General features: G+C 38.5%; 1 protein-coding gene and 1 long non-coding RNA gene across 2 annotated transcripts; one reads left to right on the forward strand and one right to left on the reverse strand.

Annotated features, from left to right (window-relative positions):
* Positions 1-1,448: 1,448 nt before the first annotated feature.
* Positions 1,449-14,954, forward strand: NIPSNAP3A (nipsnap homolog 3A). Its single transcript, XM_061426385.1, has 6 exons — positions 1,449-1,859; positions 4,430-4,640; positions 6,858-7,016; positions 8,496-8,645; positions 13,940-14,026; positions 14,116-14,954. Exons 1-6 carry the CDS (start codon positions 1,800-1,802, stop codon positions 14,190-14,192), a joined length of 744 nt encoding a protein of 247 aa, XP_061282369.1. The 5' UTR covers positions 1,449-1,799; the 3' UTR covers positions 14,193-14,954.
* Positions 6,674-27,530, reverse strand: LOC133253112 (uncharacterized). Its single transcript, XR_009738192.1, has 3 exons — positions 23,440-27,530; positions 15,735-15,891; positions 6,674-8,300 (listed from the first exon to the last, which is right to left on the reverse strand). It is a non-coding gene; the product is annotated as an uncharacterized LOC133253112 (long non-coding RNA).

Below are 27,530 nucleotides of genomic sequence, written 5' to 3' on the forward strand. Positions count from 1 at the left end.
CTGCCATCTCCAGCACCTGGCTTCTACCTTAAAGTCCAAGAACTCATTATTTCCAAATTCCAGCAAGCAGAAATAAGAAAAAGAGTGAAACAACCCCTCCTACATTGTTTTAAGATAGCTTACAGAAGGTCATAAATGTGCTAAAATATCCCACTGGCTAGGACTTAGTCACATGGCTGCACCAAGATGCCTGGGTTCTATCGGTATTTTTTTAAGGGGATTTGGGAAAAGAATGACTATTGGGAAATAGCCAGCAGTCTCTGCTACCTCCCTCCAGCACTCTCTAGTCTCCCTATTCTACTGTTTTTCCTTGTTTTAATCCCTGATATATTTTTCCTTCATTTGTCTGCCTCCCCTAAACTGGAAGTTCCAAGGACACACAGACTTTGTGTTTTGTTCACCTGTGAACCCGTTTCTGGAAAAGTGATTCAGTCAGCATAGAGGAAATTTAATTAATACAGGTTGAATGAGGGAATGAATTGCTAATTCCAGCGTAGAGGAGGGAGGTCTAAGAAAATTAATTTAAACATAAAGATCCAGTCTGGGCACAGATAATGCTTTGTTTTGTAAAAGCATCCTTTCCTCTGAAGGAATGATTCAAATCATTGCACAAGGTACAACTAACCCCACTAGTCCTGATAGTATAAGAAATATTACACTAATGTTTGCAATAATGTTAACTATTAGCAAGAATAATATCAACATTGAAAAGTGAAAGTGAAGTCGCTCAGCCGTTTCCGACTCTTTGCGACCCCACGGACTGTAGCCTACAACGCTCCTCCGTCCATGGGATTTTCCAGGCAAGAGTACTGGAGTGGGTTGCCATTTCCTTCTCCAGAGGATCTTGCCAAAGAGGGATGGAACCTAGGTCTCCCGCATTGTAAGCAGATGCTTTACCATCTGAGCCACCAGCGAAGTCTTAATATGATGTAAATGATGTAAATTAATGATGTAATCAGTTAATTGATTTTTTTAGCGTGAACATAATTAGGTGCAGGAACGGAAATTAGTTGGGGGGAGGGAGTGCTATACTAGAGACGTAAATTCTCTTCTTCCATAGAGAGTCAAAAGATGCTATCTAAACAGAAAAGGAAAAAAAAAACAGCAGAGTATGCCTATTATTTTAAAAGACAGAAACAGGCGTTAGAAGACAAAGCTCGAAATGTTAGAAGGTGAGCAATAATCAGGGATAGGGAAGACTAGACCAGAGGTTTTACTTTTAAGGGTTGCAGAATTTTAACAACGTATGTTTATCTTTGAACTGTTCATAACTAGCTCGGTACCCCCATTCCTCTGAGCTCCTGAAAATTACAATGTAAATTATCTGGAGCCTTACAACTTCAGGCTGTGGGTACTGACGGGGAATGAAAATGCACTGAGAAAAGTGATGGCTTCCTGGTCACACACTCACGTTCCACACGCGCGCTTTTACGAATTAATTGTACGCAGGCGCGCAAGGAGACGAGGTGATGGGCCCAGACAAGTGGTACAGGAACGAGGACGTCAACATTCTGCTAATTCTAATATCATTTCTGACGCTGAGGATAAGAAGGTTTTAGAGAATAAACGGAGAGGGTCAGAGCTGACAACAAACGCTTTCGATCTCAGCTTGTGGAGGACGCCGGGCTGACGGGGCGCTCAGCCCCACCCCCTACCCGCTCTGGAGGAGGAGCCGACCCGCCCAGAGCCGGCCTCCCGCAGTTGTGCAGGCGCTGCTCCCTGCAAGTCAGGAAGACACAAGAAGAGGAATTTAAGGAAGAGTGCCGGCCGTTGCCCTTCTCAGCCCTCGAAGCCGCATCATGCTTGCCCTCCGAAGGAGCCTGACTAGGGCCCTGGCCGCTCCAACGATGGCGCCTCAGGTACTGGCCGCCGGGACTCGCCCGAAACGTTTCCTGGGGGGAGGGGAGCAGAGAGCGGGGGCGTCTGCGGGGGTAGAGCACGGGCCGCGCATGCGTCAGTGGTCCCAGACCAGCCCGCGTGGTGCAGCACGAGAAGTTCTAGCAAGTCTCGGAATCTGGAGGCGGGGTTCGTGGGACGCGCGGAAGGACGAAGGGACGAGACGACCCACTGCCAGGGTCGCCTAGCCTAGGTGCCCGTTGGTTGTGAGGACTCGCCTGAAGCGCCAGCTGCTGCGTCTTTGCGGACCCGCGAGGTTGCAGTTGCCGCATTGGGGCCTGTACTAGGCAGTGGTCCAGAGGCCTCTCTTACTATGCTTTGACAAGCCCCTCCAGACTGAAGGAGCAATAGAACAATTCTCCCCCTTTTAAATGAAATACACAACCTCCCAGCATTTTGCAGGCAGAGAACCTTAAAGAGAGGGCCCAGGGTTCGGGTGGTGGAGCATTTGCCCAGCTGTCACTGTCTCCAAAGATTGGTGCCCGAGTCAGCCACTGTCAGGAACCTCATAGCAAATATGATGATGACAACTTCATTTAATCTGGATTAGAAATGTACAAAATAGATTATTGTGATTCAGCTTTAACTGTCAGGGATTGGCCTATTCTGTGAATCTAACCAAGAGATTTTTCCTTTTGATGTTCGGGCTTTTACTTCCTTCTCAAACTGACTTTCTGGTAGAGACTAAAGAGAAACCACTGATGGCTCCTTCACTCGAGATTATCATTACAGCCTTTATCCTGATTCTCTCAACTGGGGCAGGATCAAGAATTATTCCTTAGAATTTTATTCTGTACTTTGACGTTATTAAATGTCAACCAGATGTTCTCTTATAAATGAATTGAAAGTCACTACTAAGGAGAATGAGCCCTAATTTAGAGAAAAGGAAGCACTCATGATTCCTCTCCCTGCAGTTCTAGTGGCCTTGCAACAAAAATCACTTCATGACCTCTCACAAATCACATACCCCTAGCTGTTAACCTTTCCCTGAGCTTTCCTATTGTATATTTCTTCTGCCAGTGATAATAAAATGTGTGCCGTTGATTACATATTTTGATCTCCAAATATGAATTCCCTGAAAAGTTGTTACATCTACTCCGTTGACCCATTTTCTGATATCCGATATATTTTATTTATAATATTTTTAAACTATAAGTAGTAGGCAGCTTTTATTTGCTTAACATTGTGTTAGTAAAGTTTGGTAAAATGGCACCAAAAGAACATCTGCCAAATGCAGGGCCAGCTGCACTTGTTTTTGATGGCAAGCGTAGTCAATTGGGCAATAAGAATATGACTCATCATAGACTTGGAATGACCTCAAAAGAGATTATAATTAAGCCTTATACACAGTTAAGTAAAATATATGTATTATTGTGTTCGGTAAACAAAATATATGTCACAGCATGAAGCGTACTGCTTTCTTTGACATATCTAGTAGTCAAAATAAGGCCAAAATTCATCAATAGCTTTATACGTACCTAAACTATTTTAATAGATAATTCTGGTATAATCAACTTCAAGAAATGTGCACACATGCTAACAAAACTTAAATAGGATGGATATGTAAACTAGAATATGAGTGTGTGTGTATATTTGTGTGTGTGTGTGTGTGTATATATATATATGTGTGTATATATATATAGTATGTATTTATGAGCGACTGATCTGATCTGATCTGATGTATACACACAAACACATACAATACACAAAGCATTTCCTACTGAAAGTTAAGTTCACTCAGAGAACCAAATTAGAAATTTACATTGTGAGCATATGATTATTACAGAAGTAACTAATGGTTCTTAACTGATATTTACATCAACCTGCTATAATTGGGTGGATTAAATGCCCTTCTGCAGATTGCATCTGTAATTAAAACCTAGTAACTATTCAGACAATTCTGACACTGATGTTTTTTTCCTAAGGTTTACACAGGATATCACCATATTACAATACAATTGGCTAGGTCATAGTTTCCTGTTACATTAGTTAAACTCCTGTCCTGTTTTTGACCAGTGGTCTACTTCATTGGATTTAAAAAATACTTTGATCTGACCAGGAATTTCCATTGTTTTACTGGCAATGAATTTTTGCCAGCAAACACATTTTCATTGTGCTAGCCAAAATACCTATCTATTTAGAAATTGTTTTAAATGTTTTAACTCTAACACATATACTATTCAGTAAAGATGGAATATCGGATAAAAGGTAATAAACTATTTGTAAAGACTATTAGGATCCTAATTGTAGTCCTTTGGTAAAGAAAGTGCCCCAGTGCTTTCCTGTGAGCAGCTTCTCATGAAAAAGTGACTAATGGTGGACTCCCTCCTAGGAAACAGTAAGCTATAGAATGTTTAAAAGCGGGCATCTTTATTGACATATCTCTCAAATTCTATGGAGAGAAGACAACAGAAGTCCAAATAGATTATAAATTTAATGTGTGTCCCTTGTTTCCAGACTCAGATTTGGTTGTAACATAATATTATAAACCCTTATTTCCCAGAATATTTAAATTTTCCTTATCTTTCTTCAGGTGTGTTCATCTTTTGCTACAGGCCCCAGACAATACGATGGAACATTCTATGAATTTCGTACCTATTATCTTAAGCCCTCAAAGATGAATGAATTCCTGGAAAATGTTAAGAAAAACATTCATCTTCGGACAGTTCACTCTGAATTGGTTGGATACTGGAGTGTAGAATTTGGAGGCAGAATGAATAAAGTGTTTCATATTTGGAAGTATGGTATGAGTCAATGGCTTAAGCATTTAGTACAGATGTCCTTTCTGTTAGATATTACATGAGACTTAGTTCTTGGATCTATGTTACTTTAAATAACATACAGGTTAAGTAAAACTTTTAAAAAGCAATACCAAAAATAAATTCAGTGATTATTCTTCTCAACAGTACACCTAACAGCCCATCACTAGAACCTTTATATTGTGAACTAAACTTTAACTCTAAAAAAAAAAGTTTAGAGTGACTTATTGTAAAGATTTTTTATGAAAAATTTAAAGCAGTGATTGCAAGAACCCAAGTGGGTTAGGGTCATAAAGAAAAGAATTATTTTTCTTTATATTGAAGGTATATCTGGATCATTCACACATCTAGGGGACCTTAGGGAAATAGAAGTTGATAGGGGATTCCTGGATCCAGGAGATCCACTGGAGAAGGGATAGGCTACCCACTCCAGTATTCTTGGGCTTCCCTGGTGGCTCAGATGGTAAAGAATCCACGTGTAATGCAGGAGAACTGGGTTCGATCCCTGGATTGGAAAGATCCTTTGGAGAAGGGGACAGCTACCCACTCCAGTATTCTGGCCTGGAGAATTCCATGGACTCTATGATAGTCTATGGGGTCACAACGAGTCGGACACAACTGAGCAACTTTCACTTTCAGGGGATGATAGTTAACTTCAAACCACTTATCCACCTGTAAGATTCAATAATTCTGTTGTTTTCAGGACCACGTTTGATTTTTTTGTGCCCCCAGAGTTTCGAGGAATTCACTGTCATTATACTAGTCTATGCAGGTAAAAGAAAAGGGACTGAGTGAGTTCTTCTGATACTGAAGCTGACCAACCCCTGGTTTAGAAAAAGGAGAACGATTACAAGAATCCCCGGAATATTTATTGCTGCAGTATCAGATCTTTGTGAAGTCACATAAGGACTTGATGATACCTAAATAATTTTTGGAGAAGGAAATGGAGAAGGAATTCCCACTCCAGAATTCTTGCCTGGGAAACCCTATGGGCTACAGTCCATGAGGTCATAGGAGTCAGACACAACTTAATAATTTCATTTAATGTCTGGTCATCAGTGTCCAAATAGTCATAAAGTAGTTTTATATGCAAAGGGCTTGCCAGGTGGTGCAGTGGTAAAGAATCCGCCTGCCAGTGCAGGAGATGCAAGAGAATCGAGTTCCATCCCTGGGTCAGGAAGATCCCCTGGAGTAGGAAATGCCAACCCACTCTAGTATTATTGCCTGGAGAATTCCATGGACAGAGGAGATGGGCTACAGTCCATGGAGTCACCAAGAGTCAGACACCACTGCGCATGCACTCTTACTCATTCTGTATTTAACGTGGCCATAGTTTAGGGGCTCTCCCTGTTGTAATAGAACAAACCCCATTAAAACACAGCTTATGCCTTTACGCACCACCAGTTGAATCATGTTCCACTAAGAAAATTACTAGTAACATCCTGTTATAACTTACATTAGCTCTAAGATAACTGTTATTCCTTATCTACACAGCATAAACCATAGAAGACTCTTTTACCATTAGTCTTAAAAGGTCCTATTACTAAATATAGTAGTTCTAGGCCCATATGTTAGTAACATATAGGTAACAAACAGGAGAAATAAGAATGGGTAAAAAAGAATGGGCATTATTTCTTTAGAAGCTGTTCAGAGAGGCTAAAAAGCAAATCTTAACTTCATTTCATGTTAATTTAACTTCATGTTAAATTTAATTCAATTGTACTTTGACCTGACCACTCTTCACCATCATCACTAACAAAGAAAAAGTTGTTTTTCTAAACCAGCACTATAATTTAAATGCCTCAATAAAATTAGTAAGTATAGTTAACGTATATTGAGTACTCACTAGGCATCAAACACTCTGCTGTGCTGAGCTCATTTCATGTACTAATTCATTTAATCCTCATGTCAGCCCTGGAGTTAAACAGACACAGAAAGATTCAATAACTTACCTAACTCTCACAACTACCTATTAAGTGGATAGAGCATATAAAGCTCATTACTGTATGACATTATCATTAATTGATTACATTGCTGCTTCTGCTTAAGACCATGAACAATTGGGAACAATGTTGGTATTGCCAGTAATATAGCACAGTTCTTATGTGGCCTTGATGAATGTTTATAAAATTGAATGAAACCCAGAAAAAGTAGAGGTAGTTTTAAATCAAACATTTTTATTTTTCTTACTCCTTCCTACAGACAATTTTGCTCATCGAAGTGAAGTTCGGAAAGCCTTGGCCAAAGATAAGGAATGGCAAGAACAATTTCTCATTCCAAATTTGGCTCTTATTGATAAACAAGAGAGTGAAATCACTTATCTGGTGCCATGGTGCAAATTAGTAAAACCTCCAAAAGAAGGTAAGTCCTTCTGTCTTACTCACTTTGAACTTTGATGGAGAAACTACTTAAGATTTTAAACTATAAAACTAAACTTCTGGTGGGAAAAACGAAGTTAATCTTTTGCTTAATATAAGAATATATGTTGATTGTTGAGATAAAAATAAATTGGAGCTCTTAATTTTAAAAATGAGCATTAAATAATGAACTGTTTTTCCAAATTAGTATTGTACTGATGCTTAAAATTTAGCTGATTATAGAAAAAGTTGACATGGTCACTAAAGGTTGAGAATTTGGGCCTTGGGAACAAGGAACACATGTGGATAAATGAGGGATAATGTATGATATTTTATCATAATTTTAAAATAATATAAACTTTTAAAAGTATCTTCTATAAATCACTATTAATCTCAAATCATTAAGTATAAATTTGCTTATAAAGTTGACTGTTTGGGGGGAATGAATTAACTGAAACTGCCAAGCTATATTACTGTAGTCTAACGTTTGTGTCTTCCTCTTTCTTATTTCTCAGTTTGAAAATAATTCCTAAAGATTTGTCTTCCTGATTTCACTTCTTGCTGACTTAAAGAAATTATTACCTCAATCCAGTTTTAACCAAAGGTCAGATTAGAAAAAGCATAAACTAATTTAAATGATATTTTATTCCCCCCATTATTCCCAATTCTATAGTGCATTTTAGATTACAAGAGATTGAAAAGTCTTATTTAGATCCTTATCTGAGATCCCCCTCAGCTTTTGGCACCATCTAAATGAACTACTGGACTTCAAAGATAATATCAAGTCTTGGTTCTCTTCCTCTGTGTTATTCATGATTCTTCAGTAACTTGCATGTTTTTCCTCTACTTCTCAAATCTACCAGTCCTGTGGTTTCTTTTTGTCCATCCACTCTATACTTCTATCCAAAGGTAAAATGCTTTTCAAGTATTTACCTGGATATTTAGGAATAATAAAAAGCATCTCCTTTAGGGTTCATTTTCCCTCAAAAACTCTGAGGTCCATTGTTTGCCTGCTGTTGCTGGTAGAAGTGCAAACCTATAGGAGGCAATTATATAAAGCAAAAAAGTAGTGAAAGTTGCAAAGAAGAGTAGAGCTGTAAGAAATTGGAAAATACTTTCTTATTCATTTCTATTATGAAAGTGTAGATGCAGGCAGCTAAAAAGTCCTATTCTAAGTTCTATTTTATTAATTTTATAGGTTAAAAATATTTTAGATAATAACTTACCTGTATCTTCTAGTCCCTTTTTCTTTGTTCTGTACATTAAGCTTAAACAACTTGTCCTAAAACTGAAACAAAGACTTTCTAAACATAAAAGCACAGAAAAACAGTGCAAATTATTAATAAATATGTCTACATAAACATGTATATATGTGTGATCCTCCAAATCTATATATGTAGATTAGCTTTTCACCAGAACCAAACTAGACAGGACTACAAACTGTTTGAATGTGTTCTGTAAAATATTTTTCTCCCTATTCTAGGAGTCTATGAACTGGCTACTTTTCAGATGAAACCTGGTGGGCCAGCTCTGTGGGGTGACCCATTTAAAAGAGCAGTTCATACTCATGTCAATCAAGGCTACACAAAATTAGTTGGAGTGTTCCATGCAGAATACGGAGTACTCAACAGAGGTACAGTTGTCCATCTCCTCTATGAAATTACAAAGTATACTGTTGATCTACTGTTAAGCTCCTTGGGTCAGTTTGTTTCTGTTCTCATTATTGAGTATATTTTACTTTTTATTGCCAAATTATTAGTTTTTTTGTAATTTTAAGAGTTAAGTAAACCTGTTTTCAATCTTATTTAGAATATCAATACCTTATGAAGCCTTTTTCATATATTGACCTGCTCTTTTCTCTGATATATCAAAATGATAAAATGATAAAAATGATAAAAAACTGGAAAGAATCTCAAGAAATCACCTGTTCATCATTTTCTTAATGTACTTTTACTATTTTTTTCTAGTTTTATTGCAATATAATTGACATATAACCTTGTATAAGTTTAAGGTGTAGAACATAATGATCTGACGTATGGATATATTGTGAAATGATTACCACAATAAATTTAGTTAACATCCATCATCTCACATAGTTAAAAATTTTTTTTTCTTATGATGGAAACTTTTAAAATTTACTGTATTAACAATTTATTTATTTTATACATGAAAGCTTGTACCTTTTGTGATTTTTTTTGAAAATAATATTACTTGACGTAGGGAGATTGTTTTGGGGTGAAAAGTAATATATAGTTATTATAATATTAAAAACACAGACAAACCCAAAGAAATAAATTAACCAATCTCTCACTACTTAGATACACATAGTATATATATCATACTGATTTATTTAATAAAAACATCTGTTTGGGATACTTAACTTTTAAAGTTGAAAGATATTCCAAACAGAATTTGAGTGGGTTTTTTTGTGTGTGTGGCAAACTCAGAAAATGTTTATAAAGTTTATCTGAAAGAATAACTGATTAAGGCTTTTAATATTTGAAAATCCATAATATCCAGTTGCTCATGTCTAATGGACATCTCAAACCTAACATATGCAAAAACTGACTTAATCATTCCCCAGAAATTCAGATTCTGTTAATATATTGTAAAAAAAGAAATAAAAAAGTTGGACTGTGCAAAAACACATGTTTGTCCCAGTTGAGAATACAGAAGAAAAGAAAAATTATGATAATTATTAAATGCCCATTTCATACCATACACTAAAATAAAATCAAGGTGGATTATAGATCTCAGTTAAAAACTGAATTCATAGAATTATGGAAACAAAATATAGATAAATTTATTAATATGTGAAAACAACATTTGTAAGCCAAAAACAAATGAAGAAACTATGAAGAAAAAAATAATCAACTGATGATTTTATTATTCAAAGGCTCAAATTTTGTGCATTTATGTGTGTGTGTGTATATATATGTGTGTGTGTGTTTATATATATATATATATATATATAAATCCAAAAGAAAAGCTTATGCCAAGATGACATAGGTGACTAATATATATTAAAGAAGATGCAGATTAAAACAATAATAAGATGCCATTTTTTATCTAATAAAAATGTATTAAAGATACAGTATTAGAGGAGCCAGGGAAAAACAAATACTGTTGTACTACAAGGCTTAAGCTCGCCCCCCTCCAGTAATTTGGCAATATAAATAAAAAGCTTTACTATTTCAATTGTTTTTGCCTACATTCTAGGAAACATGAATGTTTTTACTTCTACGAGAAGGAAATTTGAAAGGACATAAAATACATAGTCATATTTAAATGATCAGATTAAAGGTTTTTTAAATCTCTATAATTTACTATAATGAATGTGTATACTTTTTTATTTAAAAAACTACTGAAATGTGTGTACACACATCTTTTAATCTTAAATTCACGCTCAGTGTACTAGGAGTATGAAAATATAATATGCTGAGTATAAATCAGTACTTCACTTCTTGAGGATAGTGTATAATATATACACTGTATATTTGTAAGTGTGTTCAGTTCAGTTCAGTTCAGTTCAGTCGCTCAGTCGTGTCCGACTCTTTGCGACCCCATGAATCGCAGCACGCCAGGCCTCCCTGTCCATCACCAACTCCCGGAGTTCACTCAGACTCACGTCCATCGAGTCAGTGATGCCATCCAGCCATCTCATCCTCTCTCGTCCCCTTCTCCTCCTGCCGCCAATCCCTCCCAGCATCAGAGTCTTTTCCAATGAGTCAACTCTTCACATGAGGTGGCCAAAGTACTGGAGTTTCAGCTTCAGCATCATTCCCTCCAAAGAAATCCCAGGGCTGATCTCCTTCAGAATGGACTTGTTGGATCTCCTTGCAGTCCAAGGGACTCTCAAGAGTCTTCTCCAACACCACAGTTCAAAAGCATCAATTCTTCAGCACTCAGCCTTCTTCACAGTCCAACTCTCACATCCTATGTGACCACAGGAAAAACCATAGCCTTGACTAGATGGACCTTTGTTGGCAAAGTAATGTCTCTGCTTTTGAATATGCTATCTAGGTTGGTCATAACTTTCCTTCCAAGGAGTAAGCGTCTTTTTTTTTTTTTTTTTAACTTTACATAATTGTATTAGTTTTGCCAAATATCAAAATGAATCCACCACAGGTATACATGTGTTCCCCATCCTGAACCCTCCTCCCTCCTCCCTCCCCATACCATCCCTCTGGGTCGTCCCAGTGCTCTAGCCACAAGCATCCAGTATCGTGCATCGAACCTGGACTGGCATCTCGTTTCATACATGATATTTTACATGTTTCAATGCCATTCTCCCAAATCTTCTCACCCTCTCCCTCTCCCACAGAGTCCATAAGACTGTTCTATACATCAGTGTCTCTTTTGCTGTCTCGTACACAGGGTTATTGTTACCATATTTCTAAATTCCATATATATGCGTTAGTATACTGTATTGGTGTTTTTCCTTCTGGCTTACTTCACTCTGTATAATAGGCTCCAGTTTCATCCACCTCATTAGAACTGATTCAAATGTATTCTTTTTAATGGCTGAGTAATACTCCATTGTGTATATGTACCACTGCTTTCTTTATCCATTCATCTGCTGATGGACATCTAGGTTGCTTCCATGTCCTGGCTATTATAAACAGTGCTGTGATGAACATTGGGGTACACGTGTCTCTTTCCCTTCTGGTTTCCTCAGTGTGTATGCCCAGCAGTGGGATTGCTGGATCATAAGGCAGTTCTATTTCCAGTTTTTTAAGGAATCTCCACACTGTTCTCCATAGTGGCTGTACTAGTTTGCATTCCCACCAACAGTGTAAGAGGGTTCCCTTTTCTGCACACCCTCTCCAGCATTTATTATTTGTAGACTTTTGGATCGCAGCCATTCTGACTGGTGTGAAATGGTACTTCATAGTGGTTTTGATTTGCATTTCTCTGATAATGAGTGATGTTGAGCATCTTGTCATGTGTTTGTTAGCCATCTGTATGTCTTCTTTGGAGAAATGTCTATTTAGTTCTTTGGCCCATTTTTTGATTGGGTCATTTATTTTTCTGGAGTTGAGCTGTAGGAGTTGCTTGTATATTTTTGAGATTAGTTGTTTGTCAGTTGCTTCATTTGCTATTATTTTCTCCCATTCTGAAGGCTGTCTTTTCACCTTGCTAATAGTTTCCTTTGATGTGCAGAAGCTTTTAAGGTTAATTAGGTCCCAAAGCGTCTTTTAATTTCATGGCTGCAGTCATCATCTGCAGTGATTTTGGAGCCCAAAAAAATAAAGTTTGACACTGTTTCCACTGTTTCCCCATCTATTTCCCATGAAGTGATGGGACCGGATGCCATAATCTTCGTTTTAGATACTTTTTGCTTCTCTCAGTTTAAATTTTAGTTTATATGAAGAAAATAATCAGATCCAGACTGCCTGTGTTTGAATCCCAGCTCTACCAATTAAAACTCTATGACCTTGAGTGAGTTACTTAACCTTATTGTGCCTTACTTATTTTCCTCATCCAGAAGTGATAATAACCTGTACCTAAGGCTATTATGAAAACTAAATTAGTTAACACATGCAAAATTTAAACCAGGCCCAGCACCATAGCAAGCACCCAACAAATGTTAGTGGTAAATGTTCTTATCATAGATGTACATGTACTGCTGCTCTAATCAAGTTTATATCAGCATTGTTTATAGTAAGGAAATTTTGGAAACAGTGTTGTATGACCTTCTTTATGTAATACACATGTGATACATAAATAGATATATAAATATGTGTCATATATAACTATAAATACATATTCTTATACATGTTTATATGTATTGTTATTGTTTAGTCGCTAAGTCATGTCTGATTCTTTTGCAACTGCATGGACTGTAGCCCACCATGCCCCTATGTCCATGGGATTTCCCAGGCAAGAATACTGGAGTGGGTTGCCATTTCCTTCTCCAGGGGATCTTCCCAACCCAAGGATTGAACCTGCATCTCCTTCCTTGGCAGGCAGGTTCTTTATCACAAAACCACCAGAGAAGCACATATGTGTGTGTGTGTGTGTGTGTGTGTGTGTGTGTGTGTGTGTAAACATAAACATGTATGCATACCTGTTATCATCGAGCCACTACGGAAGCCTGTGTGTGTGTGTGTGTGTGTGTGTGTGTAAATACAAATATATATGCAAAACTGTGGACAAGAGTTACACCAAGTATTAAAACAGTTTGTTCTGGGTGGTATAGAAATGCCTCATACTTTCTCTTTCTCTGCATTTTCCTATATAGATAGTATATATTATAAAAATTTATGCACAAGAACATTATCCCAGTATTTCAAAGAATATTGAATTAGTGAAAATAATTTAATTGGCCAATAATAAGGGGTTGGGATGAAATGTTGTTAGAAGAAGGAATTTCCATAACCATTAAAAATTAATGTTATTTCCAGAGGAAGTACAAATTGTTGATTTTTAAAAATCTGTTACTAAGACTAAGCATAATATACAGCAAGATCCTAATGTGATTTTACTCCCATTTTTTTAAAGCAAATGCACTTAATAGAATTTTTCCTTAGACACTTAATATCCTACTTTTTTTTCTTTCCATCACCCAAATATTCAATAGTAAGCACAACTTTTTTATAACCTTGCTTTTTTAAAATAAAGTTAACACGTGTTAGGAAGTTATACAATTTGGATCTTGGCCTAATTATGTCTTTAGCTGCATTATTTTACTTCTCTTTTCCAGCTTTTTCTTTCTTCATCTACAAAACTAGTTTGACTAATTATAAATTTCTCTCCCAAATCTCTGGCCCCTCTGACATCTTATCAGTAACATACTTAGCATTACCTGTGATAATCACTATTTTGATTGAAAGAATAGGACTTTCAGTTTCTGGTTAATGTTTCTGTCTCTTATTGGTAGTAACGCCACAGTCTTTAACATTTATTTCTGGTTTATTTCCGCAGTTCATGTTCTTTGGTGGAACGAGAGTGCAGACAGCCGTGCAGCTGGGAGACATCAGTCTCATGAGGATCCCAGGGTAGTGGCAGCTGGTAAGCTATTTCACTAGGAATGAGTTATTCTTACAACAAATCATATTTAGTCAATAACTTTATATGCCTTCTTACAAATTTATTTCCAGTTCGGGAAAGTGTTAACTTCCTTGAGTCTCAGCAGAATATGCTTCTGATTCCTACATCATTTTCACCATTGAAATAGTTTTCCAGTGATATACAGAGCATTTCATGAACTGTCATAAGATGTATCTGCTATTGGTGCTTAAATTCTCCCAAGAGAGTCTCGCTTTATTTTGAAGGAGGTGGTAAGTTAATTTGCTGTGTCCTTTGCATATTTAAAAGCTACATCTGTCCATTGTCACTACCACTTCAGGAAACAGTCTGTTCATTTTCCCCTTGGCATTTTAGTATCTGTCATATATTAAAACTATTTGCCTTTACTACCAGATCTTGATTTTTCATTTGTTTGAGAATATCTCTCATTCTCTCTTTTGATAACCCTCTGCTTTTGTAGCATTTTCTTACATTCAAATGATTATTACATTTCCATATCTACGATAATATCTTTAAATTATTTGTATACATTATTACCTTTTTCATCATGTCTGTTTTTCTGAGATTTTTAAACGTTTTTGTCCAGTCAGGTTTATTTTATAATATCAAATGCGGTTCATAAAAATATTAAACATATTTCTTTACTATGGAGGAGTACAATGTTATCTGTGTCATCTGTATTAATAATGTTTATCACATTAATTACTTACTTGGAAAATGTTCTTAGGTCCTGGTATTAAACATCATTGATGAATCATTGGTTTATATGCTGCAGTATCTTCATTTATAGTCAGTTTACTAATTTTTACTTCATTTTGGATCACTTTTAATAAAGATATTTGGTCATCTGTTTTAATGAGATATTTTTGCTTATGGAAATGTTTGCCCTAATAAAAGTCTACATACACAATCTGATTGTTTTTATTGTGTTTTATATTTTTATCCTCATTTCTGGAGCTGTTGTTGTATTGCCATAAGGTAATGAGACAATAATAACGTACTATCTTTATTGTAAATATTAAGTCACCTCAAGTAAATACCCTGCTAGTAATCTTAAAAGAATTTCTTCAGTACCGTCACAGATAATATAATATCTTCCTGCAAACAAATTTAGTGTTTGAGTGCCTCAGCCTTCTTAAACTAGATTTGGTACTACCAAGCTCTCCTGGTAATCTGTACTTACAGCTATGTTATTTAATGTTTCTAACACATTGCAAAAAGAATATAGTAAATTGTGAATTAGCTCTCCATGGGGAAACTGAAAAAACAGGGAGCTCGATCACCTCTCAGTTACCTGGTCCTCAGGAATTTGGAGGACAGATGAGTTTCCTAGTAAATCAAAGAACACCCTGACTCTGAAGTTTCAAATCCATCAAACATAGTAGAGGCATTAGCTTTGAGTTTTAACTGAGAGTCTTCCACCTCAGCTTCTTTGAAAGGTTCTCAGGGAATGAGGTGGTAGTTGTATTAACTGCCATCCATGTGGACATATTTGCTCTGGTGTGAGATCAGCTCTGTTTTTAATGCTGTGTTGGGTGACATGAAAGTTTACAGCTCTGTTTACCTTTTCTTCTTTCGTTCATCTTTGGATAACTGGAACACTTCCTGCTGAAGGCCAGAGGCTCTTTTATTCATCCAATCTAGAGCCCTGATGGGGGTTTATGAAGTAGCATCAGACAGGTGGTCTTACCATGTCCCAGACAAATTTGGAGAGCCAGTCGATGACAGGCTTCACTCCAGTGATGAACTGCAGGTGCTTCACTTTGCTGATGAGCTTCTGGATTAGGAACACAACAAAGCTGGCTGGGAAGAAGGATGTTACAACAGTGACACAGATGGGCTCTGTCCTGCAAAGAGAAAGTTAATGAGGATCTGAGGGATCACTGATGCAATTAAGGACTCACTAGAGGCAGAAATACACATGCACACATGTCTATCTGAAGAATATCCCAGGGATATTCTAAAAACACCTGCTCAATAAGTAAAATTATTTTATTCAGAGTTAAAACATCATTTTCAAGTCAAAAACCTGACAGCTTTGGCAAATGCAAAACTGATTTCTCTGAGTCCAATACCAAAGTGAAACTATTGAAAGAGGTCTGAGAGGGAATTCCCTGGGGGGAGCCCAGGTTCCATCCCTCGTCTGGGAATGGCCTAGCCCAAAAGTGAATAAATAGGTTAATAGAATAAAATTTTAAAGTTCAAGAGTTTCAAAACTAACAGATTTGAACCACCAATGTCTGATGATGGTTCCGTTTGGTTCACTATTTTTTACCTTATAAGAGCAGTAAGTTGTAAATTCTCAGACACAAAGGACTGCTTTGGTTTGAAAACTTAAATGTAGAAATATTAGTGTGAAATTACCCAAATAAGTTAAATTCTTCTGGCTGTAAGTAAACTGGGAAGCAGCAACGTATAGCATATTCCGTTCAGTTCAGTCACTCAGTCGTGTCCAACTCTTTGCAACCCCATGAACCGCAGCACGCCAGGCCTCCCTGTCCATCACCAACTCCCGGAGTTCACTCAAACTCAACATCCATCGAGTCAGTGATGCCATCCAACCATCTCATCCTCTGTTGTCCCCTTCTCCTCCTGCCCTCAATCTTTCCCAGCATTAGGGTCTTTTCAAATGAGTCAGCTCTCTGCATCAGGTGGCCAAAGTACTGGAGTTTCAGCTTCAACATCAGTCCCTCCAATGAACATCCAGGAGTGATCTCCTTTAGGATGGACTGGTTGGATCTCCTTGCAGTCCAAGGGACTCTCAAGAGTCTTCTTCAACACCACAGTTCAAAAGCATCAATTATTCAGTGCTCAGCTTTTTTTACAGCCCAACTCTAATCAAACAGAAACAAAAATTCTAACAGATGCCTGTTATAAGAACAGTCTTATACACCCATTATGCATGGTCATATAATATTCCTAGTGACTACACTGATATTTTGTAGAAGATAAGCAGAAACAATAATTGCCATGCTCCATGAAGCAATATAGAATCTACACTTTCAAGTATTAACTAGAGCTCAGTCTGAACTGGTATAAGATCACTAAATGCCAGTGATGACTTTCTACTTAAAGTCTTAAATAATAAACTGTTAGGTGATCCTGTTTACCTGTCAGCTACTCGCATGTACTATGTACTCACTGAAACAATACTTATAAACATATGGAAACACTTAATGGGGAGAAATAACAGTTATGGTACATACGTCCCTTGATATTTCAAGGGATTGGTTTCAGGACCCTGGAAGATACCCACATCTACAGTGATCAAGTCCTTTATATAGAAGAGTATACTATTTGCATACAGTCTATGTACACCCTCCTTAGATTTCATCATCTCTAGATTACTGACAATACCTACTAAAATACAAATGCTATGGAATTAGTTGTACATAAAATGTAAATGCCAGGTAAATAGTTGCCTGTGGGCAGCATATTCATGTTTCCTTTTTTGAACTTTCTGGAATTATTTTTAAATGTTTTTGATCCGCAGGTAGAGAACCTGGTAAAGTGGAACACACCAATGCATACCAACTGTCTACTCCAACACTGGATTACTGGGGAGTATTAAATGACCCATCTCTGAATGACTTCGTTACCTTTGGCTCTTAGCCTCTCTCAGTTTGTTGGTTGCTATTTTTGTTTTAATCTGTAAAATGGAAATATCAGCTTCACAAAGTGAAATGAAAGAGAACAAGAAAGAAAAAACTAAGTACAAGTCATTAATACACATGACAGCTCCTACATGAATTTGATGTACTCTTATCTGTGAAATAGGTATCACTGATGTTCTCTGAAATAGAATAAGATGATATATGGTTTGAAAATAATGTTTAAAAAAGAATGTTTATTAGAAACTCTTAAAATGAGAAGGGCAGCTAAATAGAAATGATGAAAGAATTAACCATCCAAATTAGGGCCTAGCTCTCATTGAAGAGGTAATCACAAATGAAACTAGTCACATGAACCTACTAACAGACCTCATTCCACACCAACAGGCTCAGGACCCTTATTCAATGAGAAATACCATGAGATAGAATTTATATTGAGGCAGCCTGTAAAGTTATGACTTTTCCCTAACTATTTTCCATGTTTATTTGTGGTAAGTGTGAACTTCCAATGATTCCAAAAACTTGGGTAAATTGGGAACTATATTTTTTAATGTCCAGTGTCTATATAAGAATAAAATTATCGCAAATATAAACTACTTCAACAAATGCCATTAAGTTATCTTCAGAAGACAGCACAATGATTTTGAGGGAATTTTAATCTAAGTAGTGCTGCTTTGCTATAAACAATGTCTCTGCCAACCTTCACAAGAGATAGAAGGAACCCTCGGCAATATCCTGAAGGACATAACAAGGGGCAAAAGAGACAACGGGTCCCATGGGTTTGGATACATCCTATTGGCCCCTTGCATTATTAATACTCTGGTCTGCCATAAAATGTTGAGAATAATAAAGCATAACATTATAAAGATGCTGTAAAAACAATCCATGATGGTCAAGTAAAGATAAAACTAACAAGTTAACTGATTACTCAACTGATTTAAAATAAATGTAAACAACTAGGGTTTAAAATCTGGCCTTAAACATTGGATGTGCCACTTAGCAGCAGTCAAAATGAGAAAATTACTGCTCTTTCAGAAATTCAGCTTTCTCACTTGGAGATAAAGCTTAACTCACAGGGTTTTGAGGATAATTAAAACCTGTGAGAAACAGGAAACTTTCTTAGCACTTAGCAATGTTTTCCTTCTATAACTTGCAGTCATGGATTTTACTCCTCACTATCTGGTAAGTACTATCTCCTTGGAAATTCTCTGTTCTGCTGACTAGATGCAGTTGATGATGGGGCTCTAAGGATGGAAGAGTCACAGAGTAGAGAGTACTGGGTCATTAATTCACCATGTACAGAAGAGCTACCTGCCAACTAGGAAAACCCATTTTAGATCTTAAGGATCAAGAAATAAAATCCTATTATATTTGAGACATACATGTTGGTGTCTATTTATTATAGCAGTTTAGCATATCCTATTTAATACATTCTTGAAAGGTTGAATGACATTCTAGATTACCAGATATAACTGACAGTGTCAAAACTAGTCCTAAACAAGTAAATTATGTGAATAATTATCAATCAAAGACCGAGATAGCATTCTACCTTCCTCAGCCATAGGAAATTGGCAGTAAGGCTTAGAACTCACAGATGGGACTCTGGAAGATTCCTCATGGGGGTAATTGGCTAGGCTAAGAGAAATGACTTGCACATTGTAACAGTGAGGCCATTTCCCGAGCACTGAAATGATCCAGTCAGAAAACCCTACAGTGAGGACCACTGTTTGACAGCCCCTTTCCTCCAGGTACTCAAAGAGCTCTCAGCTTTCTGTCACTGTCCAAAATGTGAACTGACTGACAAGGATCACAAACATAAAAATATTATAGGAAAAACCCAGTATCAAGAGAGAAAAGAAATCAATGAGAAAATATAATAAAACTTGAAAGAAAAAGAAATACTGCAGGAAGAAGGCCTTAAAGCAATGACTAAAATAAATGCCTGTAATTAATGTCCAAGATACAGAAATATTTAAGCCATGAAAAAAAATATTATTTTAAAAAAGAAAAAAATATTCTGGGGAATATCAAGAAAGTAGACATTTAAAATTCAGTAGACAACTCAGAAGATAAAATTTCAGTACTTAAAAAAGTAGAGATATAGTAGAAAAAATGAGAAGATTAAGTGGAGGCAGAATGTTTCAATCACAGAAGTTCCAGAGACTGGCAAGAGAAGGAAAAACTCCAAGAAACACAAATACTCTGGGGCCTGTAGAGTGCCCAGATTAAGAGGGTACACTGAGTGAACGACAGTGGATCAGATCATAGGTTTAAACAACTAGAAAATGATTTCTTATGTAAAAAACAAGTACAGAGACAGGCAATACAGGGCTCCTAGTATGGTGTTCCATGATGTCAGAACCTAGGCTGCTTCATCATTCTGCTATCTTCAGCATGTGGTTTCCCCTCATACTCCAAGAACTCAAGACATTACATCCAATTTCAGCAAGCAGAAATAAAGAGATGAAGAGGGCAACAACCAACACTGCTTTAAGATCGGTACAGTAGGTCATAAATGCATTAACATATCCCACTGGCCAGGACTTAGTCACATAGCTGCAATGACTGTTGCACATGGCTGCAACACATGGCTGTTAGCACATGGCTGCTGCTAACTTTCAAAAAAGGTGGGGTGTGAGAAGAATTGCCATTGAAAATAGGTACCAGTCTATGCTACCTCCCTTCAGCACTTTATATACGACTTGTTTTTTTCTCATATCCTACTTGTTTTTCCTCATCATATTTACTAATACCTTCCCTTGTTCACCTGGGAAAGAATCCACCTGCAATGTGGGAAACCTGTGTTTGATCGCTGGGTTGGGAAGATCCCCTGGAGAGGGAATGGCTACCCACTCCAGTATTCCGGCCTGGAAATTTTTATGGACTGTATAGCCCATGGAGCCGCAAACAGTTGGACAGGACTGGGTGACTTTCACTTTCAACATATATTTCCTTCATTTGTTCACATGTTTCCTCTAACCTGAGGAAACCAAGAGGACACCAACTTTGTCTTTTGTTCAACTTTGCACCCCAGTTTTTGGAAAAGTGCATGAAGAATAAAAGAATTTAAGTAATACCGGTTGAATGAGAGAATTGAGAATTCTAGAGGGAAAAAGTCTAAGAAATTAAAGATCCAGTCCAGGTACAGATGACACTTTTTATCTTGTTTGATTAGATACGGATGCCTATCAACTAGAAAACTGACCCATCATCTTTGGGATTACTAATTTTAAAAGCCTCCCTTCTTCTGAACACAAGATTCAAAAGTCTTTGCAAACGCACAATCAATACAACCACAGACAATAGCCCTGCAGTAATTCCATAGCCTTAATAGTATATCACTTCAGTGTGTGCATAAATGTAATTATTGTGTAACTGGATTTAGTTATGTATTATGTGTCTAGTTATGTGTGAAACAAGGTAATGTAAAAATAAAAGTGTAAACATCAATACAGTATAAAAGTAACTATTCTTAATGTGATTAATCAGATGAGGGAAAGGAAGTATATTTGGGTGGAGTGGTATGTAACAGACCTAAATTAATTTCCAGCAATAGGAAATATGTATAACTGAAAATATCAAGAAGCACCAGGAAGTGTATATAATTCATAAAAAGGGAAAAGAGCATTGAAAAAACAGCTGAAACTTATGAAAGGGGTTACCCTGCGGGCCAATAACAGGAATAAGGACAGCATCACAGGTCTGTTCCTTTTTTTTTTTTTCTTTGGCTCCTGTTTTCAAAGCTTACAAACTACTTGATTTCAAAATATTAATCTATAAATTTAAATTTTCATTATCTAGATCGGTGCCCCCATTCCTCTGAGTAATTGAGAAATCCTCTCTGTAATTAGTGCTGAATAAAGTTAGACTGGAGGTGGTGACATGGAGAGAGAATGCACTGAATGAAGAGTGAAGGCTCATTGATCTTTATCCACACATAAATCACCAGAGTAAAAATTAACCCTGGTTCGATGCATGATACAGGATGCTCGGGGCTGGTGCACTGGGATGACCCAGAGGGATGGTATGGGGAGGGAGGTGGGAGGGGGGTTCAGGATGGGGAACACGTGTACACCTGTGGCGGATTCATGTTGACGTGTGGCAAAACCAATACAATATTGTAAAGTAAAAAAAAAAAAAAAATTAACCCTGGCAAACACGACCCATATTTTAAATGCAAAGTATTAAGAATGCTCAAACTACCTCACAATTGCACTCATCTCACATGCTAGCAAAGTAATGGTCAAAATTCTCCAAGCCAGGCTTCAACAGTACATGAACCATGAACTTCCAGATGTTCAAGCTGGATTTAGAAAAGACAAAGGAACCAGAGATCAAATTGCCAACATCCACTGGATCTTTGAAAAAGCAAGAGAGTTCCAGAAAAACACCTACTTCTGCTTTATTGCCTATGCCAAAGCCTTTGACTGTGCGTATCACAACAAACTATGGAAATTTATTCAAGAGATGGGAATACCAGACCACCTGACCTGCCTCCTGAGAAATCTGTATACAGGTCAAGAAGCAACAGTTAGAACTGGACATGGAACAACAGACTGGTTCCAAATCGGGAAAGGAGTACATCAAGGCTATATATTGTCACTCTGCTATTTAACTTATATGCAGAGTACATCATGAGAAATGCTGGACTGGAAGAAGCACAAGCTGGAATCAAGACTGCTGGGAGAAATATCAATAACCTCAGATATGCAGATGACACCACCCTTATGGCAGAAAGTGAAGAACTAGAGCCTCTTGATGAAAGTGAAAGAAGAGACTGAAAAGGCTGGCTTAAAACTCATTATTCAGAAAACTAAGATCATGGTATCTGGTCCCATCACTTCATGGGAAATAGATGGGGAAACAGTGGAAACAGTGACAGACTTTATTTTTGGGGGGGGGGGGGGCAGGGCTCCAAAATCACTGTAGATGGTGACTGTAGCCATGAAATCAAAAGACATTTGTTCCTTGGAAGAAAAGTTATGACCAACCTAGATAGCATATTAAAAAGCAGAGACGTTACTTTGCCAACAAAGGTCCATCTAGTTAAGGCTATGGTTTTTCCAGTGGTCATGTATGGATGTGAGAGTTGGACTGTGAAGAAAGCTGAGCACTGAAGAATTGATGCTTTTGAACTGTGGTGTTGGAGAAGACTCTTGAGAGTCCCTTATACTGCAAGAGAAACAACTAGTCCATCCTAAAGGAAATCAGTCCTGAATATTCACTGGAAGGACTGAGGCAGAAGCTGAAACTCCAATACTTTGGGCACCTGATGCAAAGAACTGATTCATTTGAAAAGACCCTGATGATGGGAAAGACTGAAGGCAGGAGAAGGGGATGACAGAGGATGAGATGGTTGGATGGCACCACCGACTCAAAGGACATGAGTCTGAGTAAACTCCGGGAGTTGGTGATGGACAGGGAGGCCTGGTGTGCCAGTGCACGGGGTCGCAAAGAGTCCGACACGACTGAGCGATTGAACTGAACTGATGACACGCACAGGAATCCATACTGCCTTCCCAGTTATCTTACACACTTGCATTTTACACGAACTTTTACTAATTGTACACAGGTGTGCATGGAGATGAGGTGAAATTGAGCTAACTCTAAAGTCACACAGTTGTCACTGGGGGTAAGATCCGTCGAAGGAACAAAAGGACACCAAGGGGTCAAGACCAACACCAAATTCCTGGCTCTGGGCCAGAGGCAGATGCCTCCCTGACTAGGCTGACCTGCCGCCCAGTCCCCACAGGACAAGCGGACCCACCCCGAAGCTTCACCTACCCTGATGCAGGGAGCACCCTGCCAGCCAGAGGTCACAGGAGGAGGAACATGAGGGAGCATACCAGCCGCTGCCCTCCTCAGAGCTCGAAGCCTCAACATGCTTGCCCTCTAGAGAAGGCTGACTAGAGCTCTGGTCGCTCAGACACCGACGCCTCAGGTACGTGCCGCGGAGAAACCCACAGAGATTCCTGTGGGAGGGGAGGGGCCGGGAGAGTCTTCTGACGTAAGCGCACGGGCCGCGCATGCGCTTACGAGCCAGAGGCCAGGAGTCTGCGAGTTCCATTCGGCAGTGCAACGTATAGTGCAAGTCTCAACCTTGGGGTTAGGGACCCCGGGACGCCTGGGATGAGGGAAGAAAGGGTGGCGTTAGAGGAAGACCCTCTGCCAGGATCGCCTCGGACCGGCTTGCAAACTGCCATGGACAAGAAGCTTTTCTAGCCTCGGTGCCCAGCGGCCCTGAGGACACCCCTGAAGGGGTAGCTGCTGCCTTCTTGCCACCCCTAGAGGTGGCTGTCGCCTCAGTGGCCTGAGACACGTTTTCATCCAGCCTCTTGACTTGTCTTTTGACAAGCCCCTCCAGACTGAAGGGGGAAGGAGAAAAAGGTCAGCCAGACGATGGCAACAGAACTGGCCTCCCCGTTTTAAACGAATACACAACCTCCCAGCATTTTGCAGACAGAGAACTTTAAAGACGGGGCCGGGGGTACAGGAGATGGAGCATCTGCTCAGCTGCCCCTGTCTCCTGCGGTCAGTGCCCAACTCAAGCAGGGTCAGGAACCTCACAGGACATAAGATGACAACCTCATTTAAACTTGAGAAATTTACAAAATACACAGCTTTAATTGTGGGGAATTGGACTAATGCGCGAATCTAACAGATTTTTCTCCTTTTGATGTTTAGGTGTGTAGTCCTTTCTCAAAGGATAGGGGAGGAAGGGGATTTACAAAGAGACAACCTTCTGTAAAAACTGAAGCAGAGCCATCATGGTCCCTTCACTTAATATTCGCAATATAGTCTTTACCCTGAGTCTCTCTACTGGGGCAAAGCAAAAAAGTATCCCTCACAATGTTATTCTGAATTTGATTTTGCTAAGTGTTGATCACATGCTATCTGACAGGTGACTTGGAAGTTACTGCTGCTGAAAATGAGCCCCAACCTAATATAAGGGAACTTAAAGTACTCTTGATTCTTCCTCCAGGACAGTTCTGGTTCCTGCTGTGCAACAAAAATCACCTCCAGGCAAGCACACAGACTTACCTCACAGCTGTTTAAGCTTTCCCTGGGCTCCCCCTGTTGAAAATAACAAAATTATGGGTGCCTTGTCCATATATTTGTTTTCAAATACAAATCCCTGAAAATCAACTGAAAAAGCAATAGTAACAAATAACCTACTAGCTCATTTTCTGATGTATTTTATTTATAATACCTGTTAAACTATTATACCAAGAAGTTGTTTATTTGTGTAACATTGTCTACTTTTATTTGGATAAAATGACACAGCAAACATGTCCACCAAATCAGGGAATAGCTGCAGTTGTTTTTGGTGGGAACACCTCCTTTCATTGTAAGCTTAGGCTTATACTAGGAACTTAACTTGTAGCACTAGGGTACTAGGGCATAGGAACTAGGCACTTGGGCACTAGGAACATAACTTGTAGCAGACACAAGCAGAATGAACTCATATTATAAATAGGACATTATACATAATTAAATCACATACATAGGCAATTGTGTGTCAAAACCAAAAATATATCGGTGAAAGGAGCCTACTGGTTTAATCTGACATATCCCCTAGACAACATAAGCTCCAAATCATCCATAGCTTTGTTTATACCAATACTTGTAATAGACAAATCTGCTTAATCAGCTTCAGAAATTGGCACAGGATATCCGAAACAATCAGACTTATAACCACAAATGCCATATGAGTGTGTATATATACACATTATTTACACACACATAGGCATACATAGAGGATACTTTCTGGCAGGGCATTTCCTACCTAAAGTTAAGTTCACTAAGTCTCTGGATATTAAACAGAGCAAAGTTTACGTAGTAAGCATCCGTCTAATACAAAAAGAATTAATTAAGGGGATGGCACCCCACTCCAGTACTCTTGCCTGGAAAATCCCATGGACGGAGGAGACCGGTAGGCTGCAGTCCATGGAGTCGCTCAGAGTCGGACAGGACTGAGCGACTTCACTTTCACTTTTCACCTTCATGCATTGGAGAAGGAAATGGCAACCCACTCCAGTATTCTTGCCTGGAGAAACCCAGGGACAGGGGAGCCTGATGGGCTGCTGTCTATGGGGTCGCACAGAGTCGGACATGACTGAAGCGACTTAGCAGCAGTAGCAGCAGTATAATTGGATGGTTTAAATGTCCTTCATGTTGCATCTGTAATTAAACATAATAATAATAATGATTAGCAAGGAGAGATAAAGCCTTCCTAAGGGATAAATGTAAAGAAATAGAGAAAAAAAATAGAATGGGAAAGACTAGAGATCTCTTCAAGAAAATTAGAGATACCAAGGGAACACTTCATGTGAAGATGGGCTCAATAAAGGACAGAAATGATACGGACCTAACAGAAAGCAGAAGATATTAAGAAGAGGTGGCAAGAATACAAAGAAGAACTATACAAAAAAGATCTTAGTGACCCATAACCATGATGGTGTGATCACTCATCTAGAGCCAGACATCCTGGAATGTGAAGTCAAGTGGGCCTTAGGAAGCATCACTACGAACAAAGCTAGTGGAGGTGATGGAATTCCAGTTGAGCTATTTCAAATCCTAAAAGATGGTGCTGTGAAAGTGCTGCACTCAATATGCCAGCAAATTTGGAAAATTCAGCAGTGGCCACAGGACTGGAAAAAGTCAGTTTTCATTCCAATCCCAAAAAAAGGCAATGTCAAAGATTGTTCAAACTAATACAAAATTGCACTCATCTTACTCACTAGCAAAGTAATGCTCAAAATTCTCCAAGCTAGGCTTCAACAGTATGTGAACTGAGAACTTCCTGATGTTCAAGCTGTATTTAGAAAAGGCAGAGGAACCAGAGAGCAAATTACCAACATCCATTGGATCATAGAAAAAGCAAGAGAGTTCCAGAAATACTTCTTCATTGGCATCCAGTCCCATCACTTCATGACAAATAGATGGGGAAACAATGGAAACAGTGACAGACTTTATTTTCTTGGGCTCCAAAATCACTGCAGACAGTGACTGCAGGCATGAAAGTAAAGGACACTTGCTCCTTGGAAGAAAAGCTATGACAAACCTATACCACATATTAAAAAGCAGAGACATTACTTTGCCAACAAAGGTCCATCTAGTCAAAGCTATGGTTTTCCCAGTAGTCATGTATGGATGTAAGAGCCGGATCATAAAGAAGGCTGAGAGCCAAAGAATTGATGCTTTTGAACTATTGAAGGTATTGAAGAAAACTCCTGAGAGTCCCTTGCACTGCAAGGAGATCCAACCAGTCCGTCCTAAAGGAAATCAGTCCTGAAATTCATTGAAAGGACTGATGCTAAAGCTGAAGCTCCAATACTTGGGCCATCTGATGTGAAGAACTGATTTCTTAAAAAAGATTCTGATACTGGGCAAGACTGAAGGCAGGAGGAAAAGGGGATGACAGAAGATGAGATGATTGGATGGCATCGCCGATTTGATGGACATGAATTTGAGCAAGCTCTGGGAGTTGGTGATGGACAAGGAAGCCTGGCGTGCTGCAATCCATGGGGTTGCAGAGTCAGACATGACTGAGTGACTGAACTGAACCAGCTGTTTCATTGACTACAGTAAAGCCTTTGTGGATCACAACAAACCATGAAAAATTCTTAAAGAGATAGGAATACCAGACCACCTTACCTGCTTCCTGAGAAATCTGCATTGGCAGGTCAGCCTGCCTGCCAATGCAGAAGACATAGATTCGAATCCTAGTCCCAGAAGATCTCACATACCATGAAGCAGCTAAGCCCAGTTCAGTTCAGTTCAGTTGCTCAGTCGTGTCCGACTCTTTGAGACCCCATGAATCGCAGCATGCCAGGCCTCACTGTCCATCACCAACTCCCGGAGTTCACCCAGAC

Source organism: Bos javanicus, chromosome 8 (genome assembly GCF_032452875.1).
Source record: "Bos javanicus breed banteng chromosome 8, ARS-OSU_banteng_1.0, whole genome shotgun sequence".
In the NCBI taxonomy this organism is placed as follows: Eukaryota; Metazoa; Chordata; class Mammalia; order Artiodactyla; family Bovidae; genus Bos; species Bos javanicus.

Coding starts and splice junctions, on each gene's coding strand:
- NIPSNAP3A (XM_061426385.1), top strand. CDS start 1,800: ATGCTTGCCCTCCGAAGGAGCCTGACTAGGGCCCTGGCCGCTCCAACG. Junction 4,641..6,857: donor GTTTCATATTTGGAAGTATG/GTATGAGTCAAT, acceptor TCCTTCCTACAG/ACAATTTTGCTCATCGAAGT. Junction 7,017..8,495: donor AGTAAAACCTCCAAAAGAAG/GTAAGTCCTTCT, acceptor TCCCTATTCTAG/GAGTCTATGAACTGGCTACT.